The sequence below is a fragment of the Lytechinus variegatus genome, chromosome 2 (assembly GCF_018143015.1).
Source record: "Lytechinus variegatus isolate NC3 chromosome 2, Lvar_3.0, whole genome shotgun sequence".
Taxonomy (NCBI): domain Eukaryota; kingdom Metazoa; phylum Echinodermata; class Echinoidea; order Temnopleuroida; family Toxopneustidae; genus Lytechinus; species Lytechinus variegatus.
This window is the reverse complement of record NC_054741.1, coordinates 31,606,656-31,632,599: the sequence shown is the minus strand read 5'-3', so window position 1 is coordinate 31,632,599 and position 25,944 is coordinate 31,606,656. Positions and strand designations below refer to the sequence as shown.

General features: G+C 37.2%; 1 protein-coding gene across 1 annotated transcript in view; it reads right to left on the bottom strand.

Annotated features, from left to right (window-relative positions):
* Window positions 1-2,792: 2,792 nt before the first annotated feature.
* LOC121409739 (sal-like protein 3) overlaps window positions 2,793-25,944 on the bottom strand; it is a 74,528-nt gene continuing 51,376 nt past the window's right edge. The window contains exon 2 of the mRNA XM_041601646.1: window positions 2,793-13,973. Within this exon, the coding sequence (XP_041457580.1) occupies window positions 9,781-13,973 (4,193 nt within the window). The 3' untranslated portion in view covers window positions 2,793-9,780. The remainder of the gene's footprint in view (window positions 13,974-25,944) is intronic.

The window sequence follows — 25,944 nt, the reverse complement described above, 5'->3', positions numbered from 1 at the left end:
CTAAAATATAACTTCACACAAAACCTGAAGTTTTTCAGCTCGTAAAAATGCTGTGAACACTTGTACATTTCCCATCATGAAAAAAATTATAACATATTGCTCCCAATTGTATATATTGAGGTTACTTAATTGTATTGTCCTGAATGACTGCTTATTAAAAGATTATTCATAAATAAGCAAGAATTTAGGGGCAATGCTCCTTCTGATTGATAAAAAGTTCATGTTTATTTATTCAGGCTGCCCAGTACAACACGCAAGTGCCTGTACAACACACAAGTGTCCCGTACGACACACAAGTGTCCCGTACGACACACAAGTGTCCCGTACGACACACAATTGTCCCGTACGACACATTATTTTGTTTATGATATATTGACAGAAATATTCACCTAATAGCGGTTTCTAACCTAATGAATGTCTTAGTTTGATGGGATTATCATCAGCCAAATAATGTGATTGAAGAAGTCAAAGTGACATAAAGTAAGAAAGTTTGGCTTCAATTTAGAGATGTCCCGTACGACACATTTTGAATGTCCCGTACGCCACAATGTTCTTGAAAATTATAATTTGCTTTATTTATTCATGAATGTTTATTTTGCTTTCTTTTGTAAATGTGTTTGTTCTTGGGTAATTGAGTGTCAATTTGAGTTCAGTTTCTATGAAATTTATCTGCCCAACTCACAGACTTTTGAGTACAAACTTGAGGTTTCTAAAAAAGCCACTTTTTCTGCGTCCGTACGACACATTACTATTTTTAATCTGTAATATACAGGATGTGAATTCAAGTCATGTTAAGTCTTGGTTTTTCTTACACTCTGGTAGTAGTTGATGACCACCTATAGTTACTGGAATATTTTTTGTTTTTTCTTGTCAAAAACTGTCAAATATTCTCTAAATGTCCCGTACGACACGTATGGAATCACCCATAAGACAGAAAATTTGCTTGAAAATGGGTTGAAAAGTTCACCAAGACCAAAAATTTTGTTAAAAAATTTACTGTACTTTCAATATATCGACAGACAAATCATTTACACCCGCTCCTGAGAGAGAAAAAAATTATCACCATCAATAAAGAAATTTAGGCTTTTTATATCACATAGCATATGGGGCAGTTGCTCGTCTGTGCGTCAAAAATTTAAAAAAATGAAAATTCTAATAATTTTCTTCACCTTAAACAGATTTTTCTCCAACCTTCACCAATGTTTTTTCATTATGTTTCTATTTTTCAAAAAAACTTTTGTCAGGGTGAACTTCCTTTTTAAAATTAGACAATGAATAAAGGAGGTATGACATTTTAAAAAATTGCATTATATTGGTGAAACAGTTCTAAGCATGTCTTTATCAATATTCAATGAGCAAACTGATGTCATATCCCCACTCGTTTTTAAGTATTTTGTTTAATGTTCATTCAAATTTTGTCCTCCAAAAAAGGTATAAAAAATAATTGAATGGACACTGATTTAATGTGCGAGATGTTCATTGCTGCAACTTACTTTATCATAAAGGGAACATACCGTATACTCATGTATGAAAATATGAATTATGACATCGTTAGCCAATAATGAATATTCATGATGTGCATATAATTGTTTCCATAGAATACTGCTGAACTTTAAAATTCAGTAGCTTCATTATATTGTTTTGATAAAATGTCAGCATTTTGCTCAGTGAATTTACTCGATTTATTTAGATACAAATTTTTTTGGGCGGAGAATACCCCTTTAAAAATGAAGGTCCTCTGAGATGACCTAGGGCCCGTAAAACAAAGCTTGGCAATGATCGTAAAATTGACTACAATGTACAATCAATCGTGAAAACCAAGCGTACGATCAATCGCTAACCTTTGTGTGACGGGACCCTGGTAACGAGGACACCTTCCCAATGGGCAGCAGCACACCAAGTAGGAATCAAACAAGAGTCATCAGAATCCCCCCCCCCCCGAACAACTAAGCTATAAGACTGAACCTCCTTCATATATACATTATATCCTGAATTTTTAGCTGTCAAATAATGGCAACAAAACTATATCATTACCAAAATCAGAGAATATTCAATGGCGACACATTTGCTCTGGGCTGAAAATTTCATCAAAATATAATAGCAAAGTTATTGAATTTTAAAGTTTAGCAATATATTGTAACACAGTTATATGCACATCTCATGAATATTCATTAGATGGACTGATTATGTAACATTCCCACTTTCCTTTTTCCATTATTACATGAAATCAATCATTTCATTTTGTTCATACATGTGAATATGTCGCCATCGTAATGAATTAACTTGCAGCAATGAATATCTAATGCACTTAATCAGTCGTTATTCCAATATTTTTGGTTCTTGAAGAAAAAAAAATGAATAAACCTAATTTCATATAATAAAATGCAAATGAAGTGGGGATATGACATCATAGTTTGCTCACTGAATATTCATGAAGCATGCCTAGAACCGTTTCCCCGAAATAACGATAGTCTTTAAAATGCCATGACTTTGTAATTCCTTGTCCGATTCTGATCAAATTTTCAGTATTTTGTTTGTCTGATGTTGCTCAGTCTGTTCAAATCCTATTATTTTCAGCCTGGATTACCGCTTTAATTTTGTACAAGATGAAGGGTTAAGGTTGCAAAAGGGTTTTATGTTAGGCTTAGGGTAAGATTTAGGGTAGGTTGTAGTGTTAAACCAAGGGTTGAAGTTGGTCATTTGATTAGTGTGTGGAATCTAGAGCCGAGTAATTGTCGCCAGAGCAATTGTTATGGAACCCATTCAATAAATCAAACCATCACAAACAAATATTCCTTCTTCTCAATTTATTTTGTTAGACTTCAGTATAATAAAATATACAAGCTTCACTATATTCTACTCCAGTGCATACATATATTTGTGAATTGGTACACATGTACATACGATCGTGTAAAGAAATTACAACAAGGGATCTTTATGGCCAGTAAATCAAAAGCCTTCAGACAAAAACCAAGTAATTACTACCACAAATAATGCAATAGTTCTCATTTATATGATCTTTACAACATAAACCTTGTCTTGGCCATTAAAATAAGAGTACACATTTTTTTTTCATTGTTCACACACATAAAACAGTCATAAATACTAGCAACATACATTATTACATGAACTACAGTATTGGTTATATTCTCCAACAAAGTATGGACATAGTTAATCAAATTGTAACCAAAAACATTGTGCTTTGCTAATGGATCCTATTTTCCCCCAAAATTTCTTAAGAATTGTAGTGACAAAATAAATGAAAACATGAATAACACTTTCAGACTAATTTCATGACACTAATTCTTTTCTTTTTAAGCTGCATTGTTAATGCTACTTGCAAGCTTTATTCTTTAGATTTTAACTTTGCACTTTTTTGGACAAATAGGAATTTCTTTATCATTATCGAGGTGAGATTATTTCTCTGTATAATCTCTATTTTTTAAACCCCAAATGAAGCAGACATGTCAAGACAAATGAAATAAATATCCTAACTGGTTTGCCTGTCTTAACACCCAAGCAAAATCCTACTATCACAACACAAAATGCAGTAATGGTATCGTTCTGAAAATGTTCACATTTTCATTCAAAGTCAACTGAAATGTTTTATGAACATCGATCATGTTAACATAAATTTTGAAGCCATTTGTTGAGCAACTAAACTAAATCTTGATGCCAAATCCTTGTGAAAACCGACATACAAACTTTTTCGAGAAGTTGGCCCTTTACATTGACTAAAACTATAATGATTCTCATTCTAGAAAACACTGTATTAGTATTCATTTTAGAAAACTATTTTGTTGCCACTTTTTTTCAAATTCATTGTTTATGGCAGTTTCTTTCAATACTGATACTTGAATACAACTTTGGAGAAAATCAAATGATATGCCATAGTAAGGAAATGGGTGCAAATTTATGTACTTTGTGGAATGTAAAAAAAAAGTGATTTGGGGGCAGGGCGAAAAGCCATTGTAAGTGCTATCATTATTGCAAGAATTAAAAGAAATAATTGCTTTAACCTATATATTTAATTGTCACTAGTAATCTCTCACATACCAGCTGCAAATTGATAATCTTTTATGTACAAATCTCAATGAAAAAACAACAAAATCATAAAATATTTGGAAACCAAAACATGAATTTCCACACAGTATCTATGAATAGCAGCAAGAATTTGATTGGTAACATCTTAGAAATTATATTCTCTCACTTTCTGATATATTTTCATGTTTCCTCTCTGAAATAGACCAAATGAGCCTATATAATTCACAAATCCCAAATCATCATTTTACCTTAATATCAAATCATCAGTTATGATAAAAACAAAGTTCATTTGAATGATAGCAGTAGACAATTTCATGCTTTCTGTCCGCTATAAATAATGATTGTGCTATGTTTGTGGGGAGAAAATGTGCAGAGTACTTTCAGAAAAAATCAAATTCTTGTTGCCATTACAAATACTCTAGAAAACATACAAAACAATATACAAAAAATAGTGAAATCTACAATTCAAATGAAAATACTTAAAATAATACTGAGAGTGTGCTGATGTCAAATATGCATAGAAAAAAAATTAATCTATAACTAAAATAAAATTCTTGCAATCAATGATGTATGTCAATTTCTACCAGTCAATGGGATCAAAAGAAGAGCTATGGCATGAGCTTCTGCAATATCATCAAAACTAGTTTGCGAAGTCAGCATGGACAGATAATTTCTCATCAAAAATGAACTTGACAGTTTGACTGAGATACTGCTATAAAGAGATAGAGAAGAAAAAAATCATGAATTCTCATTATGATTAAAATACTCAAGGCCAATGCCGAAACAGGGCTATCGATTGTCTACCCTTCTTCATTATTTTTTCCCACTTGTGTTTTATTTTCATCGCGCCAGCAATCCCACGATATTCCACAAACTAGGAAAAGAAGGCCAAAAACTAGCAAGATGCATGGATCATTCATAATGAAATAACTAGACAGAAATTGGTTACAGCCGTTAAAGACATCAAAAAGTTGATTTAATCAAGAGAGGAGCCAACTGGAGTTTTGAAAACTTTCCTCATCCCCCCCCCCATCCCAATCAAAAAGGAAAAGTTTGACAGGAAAAAAATTGTCATATTGCAAATGAAATTGCCAGCCTACTTGCCTTGGACACTATGTACCATTCATTAACTCCATCCAAAAAGATAGGAAATATACTCCAATATCTCACAATTTGTACCAGATAGAAATACAGAGAGAGATAGTGAGAGAGAGTTCATAAAAAGTCCAAAAAGGCAGATGTTAGCTAGATAGGGCATTGTTTGCAACTATGCTTTTTATCTGTCATAACTATCCTACCGGGCTTCCCTAAATTTTATTTTCATAATGAAATTCGCAGGAAGTTTGGACAAGTGGCGAAGTGATTTTGATATTCCATGGTTGTCAAAAAACCAGGGTATGATATGTGAAGCAAAAAAAACTGTTTTGACTTCAAAGGGGTTCCTGTTCGATCCACTTTTGTTTGTTATCATTTATTGTATGCATTAATTTTGCGGTCGACAGATTTTTCTGGATTTTCTCACGAGAGCAGTGTGTAGGATAATTAGGAGTTCAACCACCCAATTAAAATAGACCTCAAACTCTTACCAAGTTCAAACCAAACACCAAACTTTCTAAACAGACATCCATCATTAAAAAAATTAATAAAATAATCTTTCCTGAAAGGAAATTATCTCAACATGATATCATCTCATGCAATGCCAGTCTGATGTTTAAAAATCAGATTTTCTGACACTCCTTTACACTAAGTAGAAGTAACACGCAATTTGTGACAAGAAATTTGAGAAAAACCAGCCGATTTGTTTGCAGAGTTGAATCAGAGATTTTCTTGTCATTATGAAAAGCATTTCCCTTTGAATGACTGATCGGTTGATATTGATCAAAATATGACATGTCAACACTGTAACATACCGTTGCAGTTACATGTCTGAAAATCGAAGAGTATTTGGTTCCAAAATGATTACTGCAGACAAGTGCCTAGTTTTTGTAAACCGGTTATATAATATTACAGCAACATGTAAACAAATAAAGAAAAAGAATGATTAATCTGGCAGTTCTTCGCTTTTCTTTCAGTTGTTTTTGTGACCTTGATTGTGAATGACAGTTTACAACGCTAACTTCCCTGAGAATCACAAATTGAACAAACAAAAAATAACTTGTGCTATTAGCAACATTGATATATATACAATGTATATAAAATGCCCGTCATTGATTTAGCAAAGTTAATCAAACTTCACAAAAGAAACAACAAAAGAAGTCCCATTCCACATATTCAAGTAACCAATGATCAATACAAGCTTTTTTAACCCTCAAAACCAATCTCTGTACTACTTTGGGTTGTTTTCTCCCACGAACAGTTTTCTCTCTTTTCTCTCTTATTTGAAGATTAATCTATCAACATATTTGGGATATTCAAATTATGTTAAACCAGAGGCATCTTCAATTGATACAGTTAACAGCATTAAAAAGAAATGAAGTGAAATAAAAACAAGTGTCCAAATTATTAAAAACAATGAAATGAAATGTACATATACGCCTACTTTAAGTAAGGGCAGGTTACATACCGATCCCGATTTGGTTTGATGGAACGTTAAATAAAGTCTCAGACCTTTTAAACTTATGCCCTTTTTTCAGTTGGAAAAGATGTGAGCGTTTCATGAAACAAATCAACAGTGATCGCCACTGACAAATTAGCTCTCAGTCAATCAGATTCAGGCATTTCAGTAGCTTGTCACAGTTGCAAATAAAAATTCATTGACGAGTCACTTCATGAAACACTCCCGTTGGATGGACCAGTTGGAGCAAATCAATGAGGGTAACCCTGACCAGAGAATGACCCTTCCATTTAGGGCTGCCTTTCATGAAACGTTGTGTCTGTCATTTCCATTGGCAATTGTTACAAGCTACTGAAATCTTTGCATCTGATTGGCTAAAAGATAATTTGACTGTGGACATCACTGACAAGATGACTGATGAAACACTCCCCTGTACTAGGACAGATTCTGACGTTGCTAATTGGTCTTTAAGAGTGTGATTCCAATAGTGTTATCTTCATAGCAACTCATCTACACAAGATCACGATTTAGAAAATCTAAAAAAATAAAAAGTTCTGGTGGTAACATACAAAACTTGAACTGTACTTGAATCTCCTTTATAGAGAGTATAACGGGTTTATCATTCTAAAAGAAAGAGTTTTTAAATATCATGAACAGGCATTGTATATTTCACAGTACATGTATTTGAAATGTATACAAACAAACACCCTTTTTGCCAAGACAGGATTCCCATCGTGAATTTTGCATCAAATGGGCAATAAATTACGGCCTAAATAAAAATGAATTTTCACTTTTGATTACAACATACTTGGATAAAACTAAAAAGGGCCAAACAGGGGGGGGGGCATTCTCACTTTTGCATGGTATATGCATCATGTGGTACAAACTGAATATGAAATTTCACCATTAGCAGATAAATATACTACTAAAAAAAAGTCTTGGCCCCAAGAGAATATTATGCAACTAGTACAATATACTTGAATGACTGGAAGTTATCACAAAGACTCATTTCTAAAATTGACCATATTTTTCCAAAGGGACGCAAATATGTACCATCCATAACATGTTAACATTAAAGGGCATTACATTTCTAAAATACCACTTTGATGTCTACAATCACCAATCATCACTTCTTAACCAAGTTTGGTGGGGGAGGTGTGGCAAATAGGATCATTTTCAAGTTGGAAATATCACATGGAGGGGGGGGGGGATCAAGGTGCATTACATTTCAAACAGAACCAAGGAAAATAGTTTTTTCAAAGGGTTACGAAACCAAAAGAAAAATGGTGTACTTTTATCAACAAACTCACATTATATTTGACAAAACAAGTAACAATAGCACACACAAGTTTTAAGCAGTTCATGGCTCCTTAGTTCACAAATCTAGCAGAAGAAAGAACCACAACTTTCGACTCCATTTCAAATTTGAAATTTATCCAAAAAGGGGGAGAATGCGGTTTCTTTCCTTTTTCCTTAAATATGCACTAACAGTTTAGACTACGAGGTGAATAAATACGGTTTTGAATGCTGTACAAACAGATGTAGTTTTCATATTCAATTTTTTTCCATCATAAGAACAAAGGTTCACAACATCACATGTATTCTAACTTTTAAACAACACTCATAGATCATTTTATCATAATCAACAATCTTAGCACACTACTTGCTTCATCGGAGCAGGTGGCAGATACATTTTGTATTTCTAATTAGACGACAGTTCTTCGGATTTCCTATTTACAACAAACTTTTTTTTTCTTATGTCCTTTTTTCTTCATATATTACACTTTCTCTAAAGTCATACGCAAAGCTACTGTTAAATTCTGTACATTGTTCAACTGAACAAAGTCTTTGGTTTTAATCAAAACAAATTTTAAGGATGATAAACTGAAGCTCATGATAGGAGATATGTAAATAAAAATACCCAAATAAATCCTCAACACATGATTTTGAAAACACCTTTATACACCAAGACATTAAGCTAGTTCATATTGCCTTATATCTTCAGCAAATCTGGTTTCATGTCCATGATATACAGTACTTTAAGCAATTGTCCATTTCAATTTCATTCCAAGGTTGTAATAATCTAGGCATGACTGTAGGATTAAAACCAGTTTTCTTTCTTACCAAACAGGCAGCTGAAGGGGTTACAGCATAGGATTTTAATTACACATGAACATGATTACCCTTCATAATTTGATATATATATTATATAAATTTGTTATATAAATACTGATTCACATTCAGACACTGAATTAGTCCACACATACATATATCCTCATCCACAGATTACATATCATTTGCATTCTCAATTTGTTAATCATCACAATCATGACTCGCAGCGAGAGTGACTACACTGCTGTCAATCGTAAATATCACGCCCTCAATCCGGAGTAAGTACAAAAAAACCTATTTCATGTTAAGCTGATTTTGTTTCAAGTCATTTCTGAGGTATCGCAGGTGTCTCGTTAGCTTTTCGTTTCATCATACCGAAGCATTTTCTGCATCATGCCATATACATAAAATTAAGTAATCATTCATAAATACTTCCATATTCATGATACTCAAAAAGAGATTACAAGTTACAACTTCCAATAAGAGATCAAATACTGGCTGATATACTCCAAAGCCAGACTCTAAGCTCTTTGCAAAACATAATTGGAATCCTTTGTAATATCTAAATGACGTTCCTATATAACAATGCCAAAAGTACATCTTTAAAAAAAATGGTGTAGCATACCATTTCAAAATTTACCCTGTCGTAAATAAATTGCCTTTGGGGGATGGGATGCAGAGAGAGTTCAAGTTGATAACTAGCTGGGAAAATAAGCACCAAAAATGAAGAAAACAATAACACGAGATGGATGAATCTACAGCATGCACAAAAAATAACCCTGATGGAAGCAAGAAATAACAAACAAAATCATCTGATATCATTCCTTTCCTTAAAAAAAATGTACAAGTTTGACAATTTTGTCATACTAACAGGTCTCCCTCAAGAGAAAACGCATATATGTATATATAAACATACAAAATAACATCGCAAAACCAAGGTCTTGGAAGAAAAGAAATTGGAAGCTCTCCTGACTAAAGTCACGTAGGACTTTCCCACAAATGACATATAAAGGTTTAATCAAGATTGTGTGTAAAAAAAGGTGGGTGAATCAAACTCAAATAATTCAAGACTATGAACTCAATTGTGGTGCAACAGGTGGGGTTCTGCTGTTGGATCTTTCTAGGGCTAACTCCTTATTCTGGGCTAATTCTCTTTTCAGGGCCATCTCCCTGGAGAAGGCTTCTTCTCTATTCAGAGCGATTTCACGGTTGAGAGCCTCTTCTCTTTTAATTGTCATTTCACGCGAAAGAGCCTCTTCCCTGCTGATGGCCATCTCACGAGAGAGAGCTTCTTCCCTGCTAAGGGCCATCTCACGAGAGAGAGCTTCTTCCCTGTCACGAGAGAGCACCTCTTCCCTTGTATGGGCCAACTCGCGAGCTTCTTCTCTGCTATGGGCCCTCTCGCGAGATAGTGCCTCTTCCCTGCTATGGGCCAGCTCGCGAGAAAATGCCTCCTCGCGGTTCATTGCAATTTCACGGGCGAGAGCTTCTTCTCTGTTAAGAGCAATCTCATGGTTGAGTGCCTCATCTCTGCTCAGGACCATTTCACGGTGGCGCTCTGCTTCTCGGCTGTATGTTGCCTCCCTGCTCTCTACAGATGGAGCCAAGCTGTTCCTCATGATGACTGACCCAGAATCTTGAAGATGGAGGCTAGTGGGCTGCTGAATGACCGAGATCTCATTGGCCTTTGAGTTTGCAGCTGCTGCGGCAAAGCCATTCAGAAGATGAGGAGGAGGGTAGTGGTAAAAAGCACCCTCTGCAAAACCTGGGTGCATGCCGAAGAGATCCCCACGGAAGATCTCTCCTTCTTTGGGGCTGACAATGAATGGAGGTTCAACAGCGATGCGCCGTCCCCGTCGTCCGCCTCCATTCCACATATGGGTGCCAAGATGAACCTTCAGGTTGCCTTTGGTGGTGAAGGCTCGGCTGCAGATGTGGCAACGGAATGGTTTCTCTCCTGTATGCGTGCGCATATGAATCTCCAGGGCACTGTTGGTCTGGAACTGTTTCCCACAGACAGAGCAGGAGTGCTTGAATTGACTGCGCTTGTTGGCTTCTTCTGGAGAGACACTCAAGCTGCGCTTCAGGGGTGGGGTTTGGGAGTTGGTAGTGGTTGTCTGCTGTAGAGGGAGTTCCTGGCTAATTGGTTTTGGCATGACTGGAGATTTGGCATTGGAGTTTCCAGGGATATTAATTGGTGAATCATATCTTGGCATGGGCATATCTCTGATTTTGTGTGTAAGCATATGCTGCTTGAGGTTACCTTTGGTTGAGAACCCCTTGCTGCAGACATCACAGCGGAATGGACGCTCCTTGGTGTGGCTGCGATAGTGGATATTCAGGGCACTGGTGCATGCAAACACCTTTCCGCAGTAGTGGCAGGTTGTGTTTGGTCTCATAGGCCTTCTGCTTCCAAGTTGCATGCTAGGGACACTCATCAGCAAGCCAGCAGATGTCATATTTGGCTTTACATCTTCAAGATAATGACCATCATGTTGGTAGTAGCCTGGCATATCACCAGTATCTCTAGAATGTGGAGGAATGTTTTCCTGAGGAGTTCCCTTTGGTCTTAAATCAAGTGCTCCGCTCATATCAGTATCGTTCTCCTCATTTTTATAGTTCCCATCATATTCTTCATCAGCCATGCTAGATGAGATAGATTCAGGTCCATCATGGTTATACATGGCCATATTGATATTTCGATTTTCATCTTCAGACATCATTGATTTTGTATCGACACTGTGTCCAGGGCTTGGAGCAGTAGAGGAATCTCCATTTGCCATGGAACTAACAGGCTGCAATCCAAGGATACTTGGCATGAACGGTCTGCTTTGGAGCTGACCTGTCTCTTTTTCGTCATCAGATGCCCGACTTTCAGATGCATGGTTTTCTGCTGGTGGCGAATTGACATCTGATGGGAGGGTACCATCTTCAGGCTTGTCACCTTCAGGAAATGTATCATCAGGGAGTTCTCCTTCCTCAGGTGTTGGAAGGTCATTACGCTCATCCACATCCATGTGGTTGTCTTCACCAACTGTCTTTTCTATATCATCTTCATCGTCCTTCATGTGCATTTCTTCAGATCTTGGATGATCCAGATGTGGAGGTATTGTCATCCCTTCTGCTGCATGAAGGCGCAAATGCTGTTGTAGCACGAGTGGGTTGCTGAAGCGCTTCTCACAGATGGGACAGTCATGGAGAATTCTGATTGGTCCTTTACTTCTATGGACAGCATAATGCGTCTTGAGGTTCCCTTTGGTAGTAAATGAACGACCACAGATTTTACATTTGAAGGGGCGTTCACCAGTATGTGTGCGATAGTGAAGCTGGAGAGAGCTCTTGCAACTCAGAACCCGGTGACAGATGACACATTGGTTTGGGTCAGTTATTTTCTGCTCGATGTTCTCCACTAATTGCTGGAGTTTGGATGTTTCAGATGCCCGCATACCAGCCTCGGCAAGGTTAGCCAATGATGGAGGTGTTTCAGGTTTGACTGGGTCTACGTCTGCAGCACTTTTGGAAGACTCAAATGGCATAATACCATTCTGGCCAAATGCCATTCTCGGAAAACCAGTATATGGTAGGGGATATCCAGAAGACATCGGAATACCACCTGCAGACATGACAGGGAAGACATTGGAGGACAGGGCAATGGAAGGAGAGGTGGATGTGGTTTGCCTCCTTTCATTTGGGGATAAACTTCCAGACTGACTTGTTGATGGACTGTCATGATCATCATCACCATTCCTGTCAGCGCTGTTGTACTGCTTCATCTCTTCCTCCTGATAATGCCGAGAGCTGTCTGCCATACTTCCTTCAGATTCTCTGGGGGAAGTGCTCTTGGATGGTTGATGAGGTAACATGTCTTCTTCATACATAGCTCTGGCTTGGTCATTTGGAATGGTGGAAATGGGAATCTGGTGGATTGAAGGTGGTTGGAGAGGCTGGTCCATAAGAGGTGGTGTTGGTGGATGGTGTCTGACATCCATATGGATGTGGGGGTACCTAGACTGGTGGCGCTGGAAATGTACCTTCAGGTTACCCTTGGTAGAAAATCGGTTCCCGCAGATGTTGCACTTGTATGGTCGTTCACCGGTGTGGGAGCGAATGTGGATCTGGAGGGCACTGTCACTTCCAAATACTTTGTGACAGAATCTGCATTTGTGACGGAAGAAGGGATCATCAGCACTGAATTTGGGGTCAAAAACTGAGACATTGGGGGGCTTTGCTTTTTGGTTACCAGAAAGCAAACTCTCATGATAAGGGAGCGGTGGCGGAATTCCAAGAGGGTTGAGCGGCATATGTCGGTTGGCATGCTGTTGAAGCATCTCAAAAGGTGACTTCTGGCTAGGCAGATGGAATGGTGGTGGTAGAGGTGGCAGCAACCTTCCTTGAGCATGCATGGCCTCTATAGCAGATTGTTGCACAGCTGATGCTGCTGCAGCTCCTGCAGGAGACAATATATGTGGTGGATGAATCATACCAGGTATGGTAGGGATTGGTACAATGGGTGTGGATGGAATGCTAGATGTGGTAGCAGTGTTTGTGTCAGAACTGGGGGCTGGTTCAGTTTTGCTTTCTAAAGGCTTTTCATCAAGTTCTGGCGATTCCTGACTCCCTGAGGAATCTTTTGGTTCTTGTTTCGGTTGATTTTGTTGCTGAAGCTGCTGAAGTTGTTGGTGCTGAATCTGCTGCCTTTGTTGCTGGGCAGTTAAGTGGTTGATCTGGTGCTGGATGCTCTGGATCATATGAAGTTGGTGAAGATGCTGCTGTTGAAGGGCATACAGCTGTTCTCGTATCATCACTACATCAGGGTGCCCAGGAACCATAGCAGATTCTCGAGGAAACTGTGCCACAGCATATGGAGTGTTTTCAAGGTTATCCAAGGAAACATTTGAAGGTGGGAGACTTGGGTTTGGGCTTTGATCTGAAGACCTGCCAGGTTGTTCATCCTGCTGTTGAGCTTTTCCTTCAGAGACATAGTTTGGTTCAACGGATTTCCTGCTATCAGGGGTCATTGAACGATCAGAGGCAGTGTCCTGGTCTTTCTCAGACATCCTGCTAGAATCTTCCATCTGCTCCTGTCCCTCATTGTAGATCATCACGACCTGCTTCTTGATGCAGTTCTGCTTATGTTTTACAAAGTCAGCAAAGACAACAAACTCCCCACGGCAGTTGCCACAGACATGGACATCTCCGATAACTTCATCATGTTCGTCTGAGTTCATGGCATCTAGAGGCTGGTTGATGCCTTCAGATGAACCTGTACATGGGAAAACAAAAAGAGAAGAACATGATTTAATAAAAATGTCACAAATCATCAAAAAGCTTTTTTTAAATATATATACATACTTTCAATTGAAGTACATATAATGTACAGTGTACATTAAAACAAGAACAATCTTGCAATTATGGGCTATATACTCTATATCTCACTCCAAAGCTGGTGAGGTAATTTCATTTTTATGATAAGAGGACAAAGGGCAAAACTTGGTTGTTTTAAGGAATTAGTGCCATGGATTAAAATTAAATTTAGACATCTGACATTTTTCAATCAAGAAATTAAGTACATATAGAAAGTGCTTGCAATTGACAGAAGTGAGGGAAATGCTAATAACATGAACAGAGGCCGTTCCAACAACTACATATTAAAGAAACAAATGTTATCATAGACAACGTCCTTCACTCAGCAGCTATACAAACACCAAGTTTCACCCTTGTCAAATGCTTGTGTAATTCTATTTCACAAACTGATAAGAGGTGCCCTCTGAGGAAAGAACTAAACCTCATTTCCTTCTGAACATTTTTTTTTTCTGTTTTGGTTTATGTTCTGTCAGGAGGCTTGTATCAGTACAACTGGTAATCATTTCATTTTGACAGTGCTCTCAGTAACCTAACATGACCAGTTAATCATTCATTTGCACTTCTTTTTACGAGGTTGACTGAAATAAGGTAAAAAGGATCAGTACATATTTGAAATGAACTACCAATAATAGCAACACTCCCCCATAAAGAAATTTCCCCCCCACAAAACAAAGGTATCAACACAAGCTATGAAATAATTAGCAACAATAGCATCACCATGATTCTAACTTACAAGTGATATGATGTATGAAAAGCAAGTGAAATGTAAAATTCACGTCAGTAGAAAGATGAAGAGAACTTGACAAATATCTTAAGTGTACAACACAAGCTGAAAGCAATCCAAGTAAAATATCACTATGGACAGTGTCAAAACATTAGTGTACGAAATTCAACATATTCGGTTTGAGGTCCAATTTATGTACAGGCTCCGAGATTTCTTTCCTCTTCCAGTACTAATCCACAAGAACAACTCAAAAGTGAGCAAAATATGTTTGTTTTTCTACATATCTGGTAAAAAGTCTAATGTTCTCTTAAATGACAAAAAAGAGCCAAGTCCATTGAGGTTCATTTCCTCTTCAACACAACTGATTCCTTTGCATGGGTAGATTGGATGATGCCCGTCAATTGAACAGCAAATGCGATAAAAAAAACTGTGAGAATTGAAAGTTGTCTATTCAAACAGAATATTATTTGACAGTATCTATTCACTGAAGCATGAAATTGTGCACATGACTACATCACTTGAGCGAATTCAGATCAGGGAATCAGAGATAACCAAAGAGAAACGCTTGCTATCCCCTCATCATGTAATCTCCTAGAGATCTCTCAGCGACAAGCTTGTTACCGTTCTCCGGGCGGGAAGAGAGCCGAGCCGAGGAACATCAGCTACGCATGTTTACAGTCAGAATATCATCGCATTTATGGGTGACACATCCCCGTATATTGGCTGGCTGGATTATTATGATAACAATAATAATCAAACATTGGTGAGCTCTCCAATGCATAACATTATGATATGAAAAGCCTCAGCAATCTTTTGTCGCTCTGCCATCAACTGACAAAAGCGTAAATAGACATTTTTTTTTCTTATCCCTCTTGTAAATAGCATGCTATGATAGCAGTGAATGGCTGAGTGGGTCGGCTGTTGGTCGTGATAACTGAAGTGACACACTAAACCCTCGGGGCACAAATTAATACGAGTGGCGCAGTGATGCCATAGATATGATCACATCATTCATCAAATATTAAAGTGGTAGCGTCAAAATTCATCTAATCGCTTCAATTACTTTGTGGTAGCATTTTTTAGGGTTGCCCATTTAAATTCAGCTGATAATGCAATATCATTTTTCATCTATTGGATTGGTGTGCGATGGTAATTGGTGATTTTGTTAAAGTCACCCTTCTCATGTAGAACAAAAGCTCTCGTCGTAGATTGAATACACGATTTCAGCTCAAATTGCATCGACGATGAAAATATATACAAGCCCAAAGTTTTCAACCCTTTTTAATGGCTCACACAAAAATGAATACCCTTTAAATCAACACCAATGTAAGGGGAATAAAAAACCCTTATCATTTAACATCATTCCTTTGTGCAAAAATGTCATCTTCATTTATTTTGCTGCCATTTCCTTTTGTCATGAAACTGTGAAAAATGGGTGAATTCATCATTTAATGGGACATAAATTTCTTTTATGCCCATGACATTCCCAATATCTGGTTGATACATCATACAAGAGTGTTTGAAGAAGATATTAGACCCAGCCATGATATTTCATCTCAAAATGACTATGGTGATTTGGTTAAGAAAAGGGGGCACATCAGTTAGCTGTTCTCCTTACGTGTACCTCATTATCAGATGCCGCTTGCAGAATTTTTTTTATGACAAGAGCCGTGAAAGACGGCAAAATGAGATTGGTATGATTTATGACCGCTGGAGCAGCAGCTTAACAAAATTGAATATGAACAATAAAACGTGATATCGCATTTGGAAATGAATTTTCTAATGATTGATATGATCATTATGTTTGCCGGCAGAAACACCTGCTTTTTTTCCCCTCCTCCACTTTAATGATACATTTTCATATCATCCTTTCGATATTGAATAAATGAAGAAGACCTCTGCGAATATGCAATTAAAATTTCTGATTATCATCTCATAAATTTTTGACTCATGGGTGATACCTCACGTTTGAAATGCATTGCATGATGGATGTCATTTATTTGATGATTAAAAAAAAACATCTTTTAATCTTCTGATTCTATTAGCGATGAAAAGGATATACAAAGTATACACCTTCACTATGAATATACATATGATAGTAACTGGAAATAGAATATCATAAAGTTATTCCGAAAATGAATTTGATAAATGAAAGAATTGGATGGATTGGACTAATAAGGATAAATTTGGAAGGGAAGGGTATGATCACAACACTATTGGGTTTGAAATGATCCTTCTTTATATGTCATGTATCAATTAAAATTCAAAGTCATTAAAATATCCTTAGAAATTGAAGCAAGATCTTAGATTCTGAGCCCTCAGGCTGGATGGTGTTTTAAGATTACCTAAAAAAATACTAAGGTAGTAGTTTCATAACATTACATTTGATTTATTCTTTAAGCAGGTATAATAAACATGGCAAAAACTCTCTCCATATCTAGTTCATACCTTTCTTTCTTTTGCTCCCTTTCTTTTATTTCCTTCTTTTCTTTTGTTCATCTACCATTTTTTCTCAAATCTTTTTTCCTTCAGATTAAGAAATCGTTCCTTCATCCCAACTGCAATTTCCACCTCTTAACACCATTTCACATCTGAATTGAAGGGGGTTTGGCGCAGCCTCCCATACAATAGTAAGATAAAAAGGAGTCACATTTCATACATTCTTAATTCTCTTTAGTGCTTGGGGTCGTAGAAATATGTAACTGATGCGCCGCGCTGCCCCTTCCAGCCGACCGAAAATTGATCGCCTGGAACAGATCCTCATACAGGTGGAAGTGAACGTGCAGGGTTTGGGAATCTGATATATCAAATATTGATAATATCTTTCACTTGAATCAGTCGAGTATTTCACATTTGCAAGGCGGGCACTAGCCCGATAAATCAAGCATAAAAGGGCCAAGCGTGGCTGAATTCATGAAGTGATACATGCTTGCATAAAGGACGCTTTTCACGCAAAAGTATAAGCTGATAATAATAATATCAGCAATGCATAAATAAATGTATTGTAAAACTAGCTGTAGATGGGAACAATAAATAAATGACAAATGCTTGACAGAAACGAGCATCAAATAAGCAAGTCAAAAGACAAAGTAACATTCTCCGGCTTTCGGACACCACGTATCATAAAGATGATGATCATGATGAAAAAATTGCAAATAACCTCTTTAATCAATGTCATCCAACAGACACATAATCAAATAAACCAAACGCCATAGGAAGAGATCAAGTTTGTATTTAGAGACACGAGATCGAGAAAACATGGTTCTCCGATCACCAAGGAAAAGAAGTTGAAAAGGTACACAAGGAAATAATGTCTTTATTTCACCTGTAGCAGATGTGTACCATGACTGAACTTTGCATCAATTTAATTAGTTTTTTAAAGGGAACTCAGTCAAGCGCAACCTCGCTCCGACTTGGGATGGGATAAAACAAGGATGCAGCGGCTTTCTCGTTGTTAATCAACGTTACTCCAGATTCGGGAGTCCTCCTGGTGGTGGTGTGTGTGTGTTCATGATATCTGTGACAGAGATCATTCCAACCATGATGGAATCATTCAGACACTTAATCTCCTGTTGCGCTCCCCCAACTAATCCCAAATTGATGCTTATTAGCAGGCCACAACGGTCAGGCCTGCCAGATCAAGAACCCTCCCAGCCCTATGATCGGAGCATTGATCATGAGGAATAAATGAGAGGGGGGGGGGAGGAGTTAAAGAGAGCGAGAGAGAAAGAGAGGTAAAACAAAAAGAGAAAAAAAAAGACGGAAAGAGAGAAATGAGAAAAACAAATAGACACAAAGATAGATTGAAATATTAAAGAGAAGCAAAAGGAGGCGGAGAATGAGAAAGAGAAACATTGAGCAGGTACTGATAGAAAAGATCATAAAAAGAAATTCTCCAACAATAAACAATCTATTCATAACGTGACGTCACAGACAGGAAAGTGATTAAGGGAGGCTCATCCAGACAGAAGTTAACAGAACATTAAAATGTGAGAAAAGCATATTGACCAAAGTTTGGAGAAATGCATGAACAAGAGTTATGAATTCCTAAATTTTCTGACATCACACACGAGCTTCTCACCCATATGTCATGTGATATGAATTTCATAAAATGCAATTTTCTCAGAAAATTGAAAATGAATTCAATATTTAAAATCAGACATATTATTTCATACACGCTTCCATGGGGGGAAAATGCATTCCATCATCATGAACCATTAAAAATGGCAATTTATGGAATGTATATCGTGTGATTTATGGGAAAGCTGCTGGCATGTGACATCACAAAATTAAAACGATAAAAAATTCATAACACTGTTATTCTTTAATGGATTTTTGCCAAGGGTTCATCTATATGATTCTCTTATTTTTCATCTGCTAACTTTTAATCAGCTGGACATAGAGGGTAGATTTGAAAAGGAGGGGGGGGGGTGTGAATGGGAGAAGTTTGTATACTACGGAATCCTTGTCCTACCAGTATTGCTTTTTTAGCTGGTGAGAGGAGATTAATATTACCTATCCAATCATTCACGTGCCGCGAGACAGCTGTGACCCAGTGGTCAGTTATTTTGCACCACAAGAAGGAGCAAGGGTCAAGTCTGGGTAGATCGGCTGGTTTGAAACAATTAAATAGCAACAATGCAATGAGCAACGTCTGTAAGAATGACCCTAAAGCATCCAACATCACTGGATACTTTCCGGCTATGGCTTATACCACTATCTTTTCTTTGTATTACTGCGAAAGAAAGAGTGAATCAGTAAGATTGCTCTTATTATTTTCAAAATAAGTTTCACTGATTGAATTCACTTGTCAGACAGCATTTTACATCAGGTGATGAAGCCTTGGATTGATTAATTTAGGACCAACATAATAATATAATTATACACAGCCTATTCACTCTCCCTGTTGACATAGGGAGTCATGTGAGATATCATGTGACCAATGATGAATTTATGCCATGTGACAAGAGAACAGTATAGATCTTGTGTAGCTTCTAACTTCTCTTTATAACAAAAACAGAAATGGGATTTAATGAATTTATAATCCCTGTCAACTTTGGCAAACACCTAAAATGTATTGAATCTCGAGTCTTCCATGCATTTCTTTTCCTTAACCTCCTTGAAATATGGCATGATGGGGGCCCTTTGGGGAAAAGGAATTAGAGTTACTCCATTGTATTACCAGGTGATGAAATAAAATTTGATGCAATTCCCAAAGCTGTATGAATTGCAAGATGAACCCAGAAAGAGATAAGAAATTCCTCTATACATGAAAGGGCACAATAACAACAATCTTGCGATGAAAAGGTTTCTCTAACTATTTATGGCATACTTTCATTTCTCTATTGTGTTCTGGTGGTCATTCATTGGTTGCTATCGGCAGAAGAAAATCCAGACATCACAATGATGTGCGAGGCGTCCGTCCGAATGGATATATGGACAGTCGCCTAAGAGCAAGAGATTATAATTCAATGCGAAGCTTCGTAAACCTTCACAGATAATCTCCTCTCAATATTCGTCAAAGCATATCTATACATGATAACATGCATCAGCCACAATGTGAATTCTTATTACTAATCAAAACTCGCCTCTTATTCCAATCGACATTGGTACTGTAGGTCTACATTACATGAAAGCAGACATGCTTCTGAATTCCTCGACTGTAAGGTGAACTTCAGACTTAAAAAACAAAAAGTAAAAGTGTACTGAGGACCTTACTTAGGCCTCCTATTAATGCCAAGCCCTAGGCCATCATTCAAATGATATAAGTTTATTTCTAGTAAGATGGAACTATCTATCATTTCTACCTGACGTAGGCGAGAGAGAGAGTCAACAATAGGGGGCAGTCATCCATGTGCTACACTACTCCTGCCACAGAAAATTGGGCGATATAATCCCTAAGCTTTTTTTTTGCATCATCATTTTCTTCAGGGGGTTATGGTCATTCACAATGAATCATGGCACAATTTGCAACACTAATCCTCATAACTGTACCAATCTGTACCTATTCCATCTTCTCCCTCTTTAGACTCTGCGAATTCTTCCTTCAATCCTGTCTTATCCATTCTAATTGTCTAGTTTCAACAAATATCTCTTCCTCCCTTTGTCTTTCAAACATCTCTTATCTTGTAAAGATGATAGAGTTATCTAAAATCCAACCTTTTCCACATGTATGTATATAGGTATACTTTACTGAAATGTTTTCAACAGCCCCCTCCCCTCCATCTCTCTATCAGAGTTCTATTCTCCATATTTCTTTGTTTTCTCTATCTTTTCCTATCTACCCTTTTTACACCCCTCCCTATTCACCTCCAACTATTTATATATATGCAATAACTCAGCATCAATAACAATACATTGCATTCCATAAGTTTCTTGGTTGAAACTCACAAAGCCATCTCTCTATTCAAAACGTTTTTTGGGGGAAATTTCTTTTCATACTTGTAAGAAGTAGAAGGCTGATTATTATCCCGAAACCCAACAACAGGCCCCGGCTAATCTCACTTTTCAAAATTTCAAGTTATTCATGTGAACAATCCATAGAATATTTAATACATGCGATCGGTGAGATGGTATGGTTTTCAAGGTACAATACTTCAAACTATTTCTTCATCATTCATTGTATATGTGTAGCCTATATCCTTCATGTTCAGACATTTCTAGACATTTATATATAGATTGCCATCTTAAACATATGGTCCTTGGTCTCATTATATAAAAAAATTATTGATTTCCTTGATAACTATAACCATTAAACGTGTCATCAGGTATGTTTCAATGGGAAAATTGAGCTATTTTTAACAAGGAAATTGTACTTTTTAGTGGTGTAACAGTGACGTTAGACTAATCACCCTTATATTTTTCATGACAAAATAATACACCTATCCTTTCAGATGCCACAATTTTGATAGACAATGATTGGTTATCATGTCTCCTTTTAAAAAAATGCTTTGAGTTAGAACAAAATTATACTGATATGATTTATAATATGGATATATCTTTTTCTTCTACAAAATGAGTTACACTTGTTCCTCATATGCTCCATTAAGACATCAAGATGATTTACAAACATCAAATTCATAAGGTTTTTTGTGAAATTGCTTTTTTTATTTTCACAAAAAGATACGACTCACAATCGTTCATGAGATTATTTACCGATTTATTGTTAGAAGAACGTTACAAAGACAACATCCTTCTGATTCTGGAGAGCTATCATACAACATAAAGGGTATATCGGTAAAATTTGAGTTCTTGAGGGGCTTTTACTGACAGACCATCGGCATGTAGGGTTGGTGCCCTTCTGTCTCCCAGCAGCAGAATACATAATTATGTAGATCAAGTTGAAAGTCTACCAAAAGTTCACCATAAAGGGAACCAAAGACGGAGGAAAATTGCAAAGTGGACATCCACAACAAGGCAAGACATAGGCCAAGTCATCAAGAATGGAGATAGGCATTAGCAGATACACCAAAGGGGACAATGTCAAAATCGAAAGCTCTCACACAATTTATGCTCAAAGTTTATTCTAGAGGTAGTGCTTAAGACCCAAATTAGCCCCGAGCCATTCAGCAAATCAGAAATTTATGGATTCCTGTATATGAATATCATCCCATACCGATCCCATTCACTTAACATCTTCCTCAGTTGCGACACACCTAATGGACAGCACTGATGGAATTCTCTCAGTCCACCCAAGAAACCTTTTTTTAATTTTTGGCCAGTCCGAATTGAAGTCATTTCGCCCCTTCCAAGATTTTCAGATTTAATTTTGATGTCATTACGTCCCCAGGTAATTGAATTAACAGTAATATGATTTAATTGCCAGTTCTTTAATAAGCTAGAGCCATCATGCACAGTGGGCATTCATATTACCTTGCATAATCATTGTCGGGCCCACGTCTTTATGAAAGTTCATTTCCTTTATCCGCAGACTTCAACTTTCATTTCAACTACTCTTCTTTCTCCCTCGGCATCTTGCTCTCCTCCCCTCTCTCTCTCTTTTTTTATATCCATCACAATATCTCTTCATTTGAGTCTCTTGTTCCATGTCCCCCTGCAATCATACAACCTTCTTACTCATTACGCATCATGACAGCCACATTCGTATTGAACACACAATGCTCTCACTGCATGATGGATGGCCAAACCACGATTAATCGGTCAATTCCGATGAGCGTTGCTTAATAAATTCCCTCGGCCCTTTTTACAAGATGAAATCCATACACATCTCTCCCACAATGCATTGCAATGCTGCAAGACGAATCGACACTGCGGGGTTGGAATATTGCACAAAACAAACATGGCACGATTCTGTTCCGAAAAAATAGAAACCACGCTCCAATTATTAATTTTTTAGGCTATTTACAGATGGGCAATATTTGCTTACACTGTGGAAGCCGAGACTAACAGGATATTAAATAGGAAATGGCAGAGGAAAATGGTTACATCTTTTTTGTATGCCCAGACGACGAGTCAAAATTAAAAAACTGAAAGTTGCATACAAGTACGGAATATTGCCTACGAGATCTGTGACATAGCATTGTGTAGATTCCTCTAGAAATATTTCATCACATTATAGTTGAATAAGCTGGAAAGAAAATTATGACCAATGACCTAGTTATGCTACATGTTTAAATTCCCAGAATAGAAAGAAAAGGGGGTCATTCCTGTAAATGTTGATTGCTCAGACAGCCTCTTCATCAGTAAGCTTATACATCGTGAATATATTTTGTCTATCCAAGTTTACCTATGTATTTTTCAGTAATATCAATGAAAATGAGAAATCAATAAAAACAGGCAAGGATACATGAAACCTGATCTACATATTTCCTTTGTCAAAGATACTATTCCATGAGAGATATTACTTTTTCACGATGCAATTAAACACCTTGACAGTGATTTTAGAGAAGTGGGCCATCTTCTTTAGCTCTTTCATTTATGAAAAATGTCTGTCGAGAGTGACGGTTACAAGAGATGCGCTCCTCAGAAACGTCAGCCTCGACCCTTCCCCAAATGGGCAACATGATTTTCAAAAATTTCTTGCCCTTCAAATTCAGTCTGAGGGAACAGAGATTGCATCAAAATAGAAAAGTGTGTATTGCATTCAAAGGCAGATGCCAGAATGAGAAGGAAACAAAATAAATAGCTGGAGCAAGGGTACCTTTACTTCGCAGCTTCTCTTTGTGAAACAAGAAATGTAATATAATTATTAACTACCACTGCAATTTTTAAAATGTTATCATTCAAACGGGAAAAAGGATAAATGCAGGCCTATGTTTATTTCAATAGGTAAATGGCAGGTCTGTGATTATTATATTTTTTTCCTCTTGCATTTTCCCATTTTTCCCTATTTCCCTTTGTCTGTTTATGTTTTCCCTGTGCACTTTTCTTCTGCCTGATACTCTCCTCCCTCTCTCTCTCTCTTCTGCCCTTACTCCCTCTGTTCCCCTCCCCCTTCTCTCTCTAACCCACCCCACCCCCACTCCACCTCTCCATCTCTCATTCTCCATCTCCAAATCCTTCAAACAGTGGTAAAAAGTAAAAATGAGTTGAATGACATGACAACTGAAATGGGTAATACACCATATTCTGACTGATCATTCATCACAAGACATATCCGAGCAAAAAAAGAGCTGTAAATGGAATAAAACTCTCCATTTTTCTCCTACAATAATGCCCTGTACTAAAAATTGCCTCTGGGCGTGTCATTCATGTAAACACTATCATAAATTGTGATTGTGCTAACAGAGAAAAGGAATTTTGACAAAACATGTGACTTAAAAGAAAATGGAAAAAAGTTAGGACGTGGAGGGTTTTCTTGAAGGAGAAAAAAAGATAGGCAGATCAACAGTAGAAAGACCGACCTGAGGGTACCGAAAATGGAAATGCTACAAGTTTTTTGAACCTCAAAATTATTCTTGAGGGGAGGAATATCTGAAAGCAAGCATTTGGCCATTCCATCTTCACTTCAACACCTGTGCAAGGTAAACAGAGATCAATCAGAAAATAGATTCCATAATTTGATGGGGTTTTGTTGATAACTGGGAAGGTTTGAAGAAACAAAATCAGACTATCAAGAACTGCATGGCAGAAGCACTTTAAGCCGATGTCTGTCAAAAAATAAATCAAGAAATGACAAAACAAGCCTCTTCTCCAACTAAAATTTTTCAACCAGTTCTTTTTTTTTCATTTTATTTTATTTACTCAAGGTAATTTAGGGGGACTTTAAAGACAATTGCACCAAAAAATGGCAACAAAAGCTTGTTTTCCGACTACAATTTTTTAATCATTTATATTTCACTTACACGGTGCTTGTGTAATTGTTGAGCATCGGTCATCAAATCAAAAAGAAAAATGAAAATGTCACAAATCTTTCCCGTCACAACTAAAGAAGACTCTGTGTACGAATGGTCGGTCAATGCGCAAGAGCGGGCCGATGCTTCTTCAGTCCTGCTTTTTACCATGTCGTTGACAGATGCAAAGGTAACAATGGAAATGAGAAAGCGCTTGGGGGATGTTTATCCCCATTTTCCACAATCTGTAAAATCCATATCGGTTGGATTACAGATGTTTAGCCGAGCTGTCAGGACGAGTAAGGGCAAAGATGATTTTTATGATTTCAAAAGCCGGGGATGTAGGCCTCATCAGTGAGGAGGCACAACTCCTTGCGTTGATCAAGGGTGAGAAGGAGGATCTGACTCAGAGTAAATTGCTTGTCAGACCTTATAGCATCGCAAAGGCATTTCCGGATCTCTACGCTTACTCTACAAACAATAGAATTAGCCCATCAAGGAAAACACGGCAATCATGACTTCTAATCAAAGAAAACAAGATCCTTTCAATTTTTTCTGCTTGTTCTTTTGATTGGTTGAATAAGAAATGGGTTGGTTTTTTATATAATTTCTAAAAATTCCTAGAAAATGACATTTGTTACAGATTTGAATTAAGTAAAAGATTTGTTTTTATGGTCTCCATATCAGTGGTCTTTGTAATTAGTCCAAAAGTGTAGGATAGTCAGATAAGAAGTTTAACAAGTCGAAGAGGCAAAAACCTGGAAAATGAGTATGACAAGCAAAACTAGAACATCTTTAAAGCTGCCGTGGTGTTTGTCAAAACTAAAACATGAGAACAATTGCCATCATTCTGA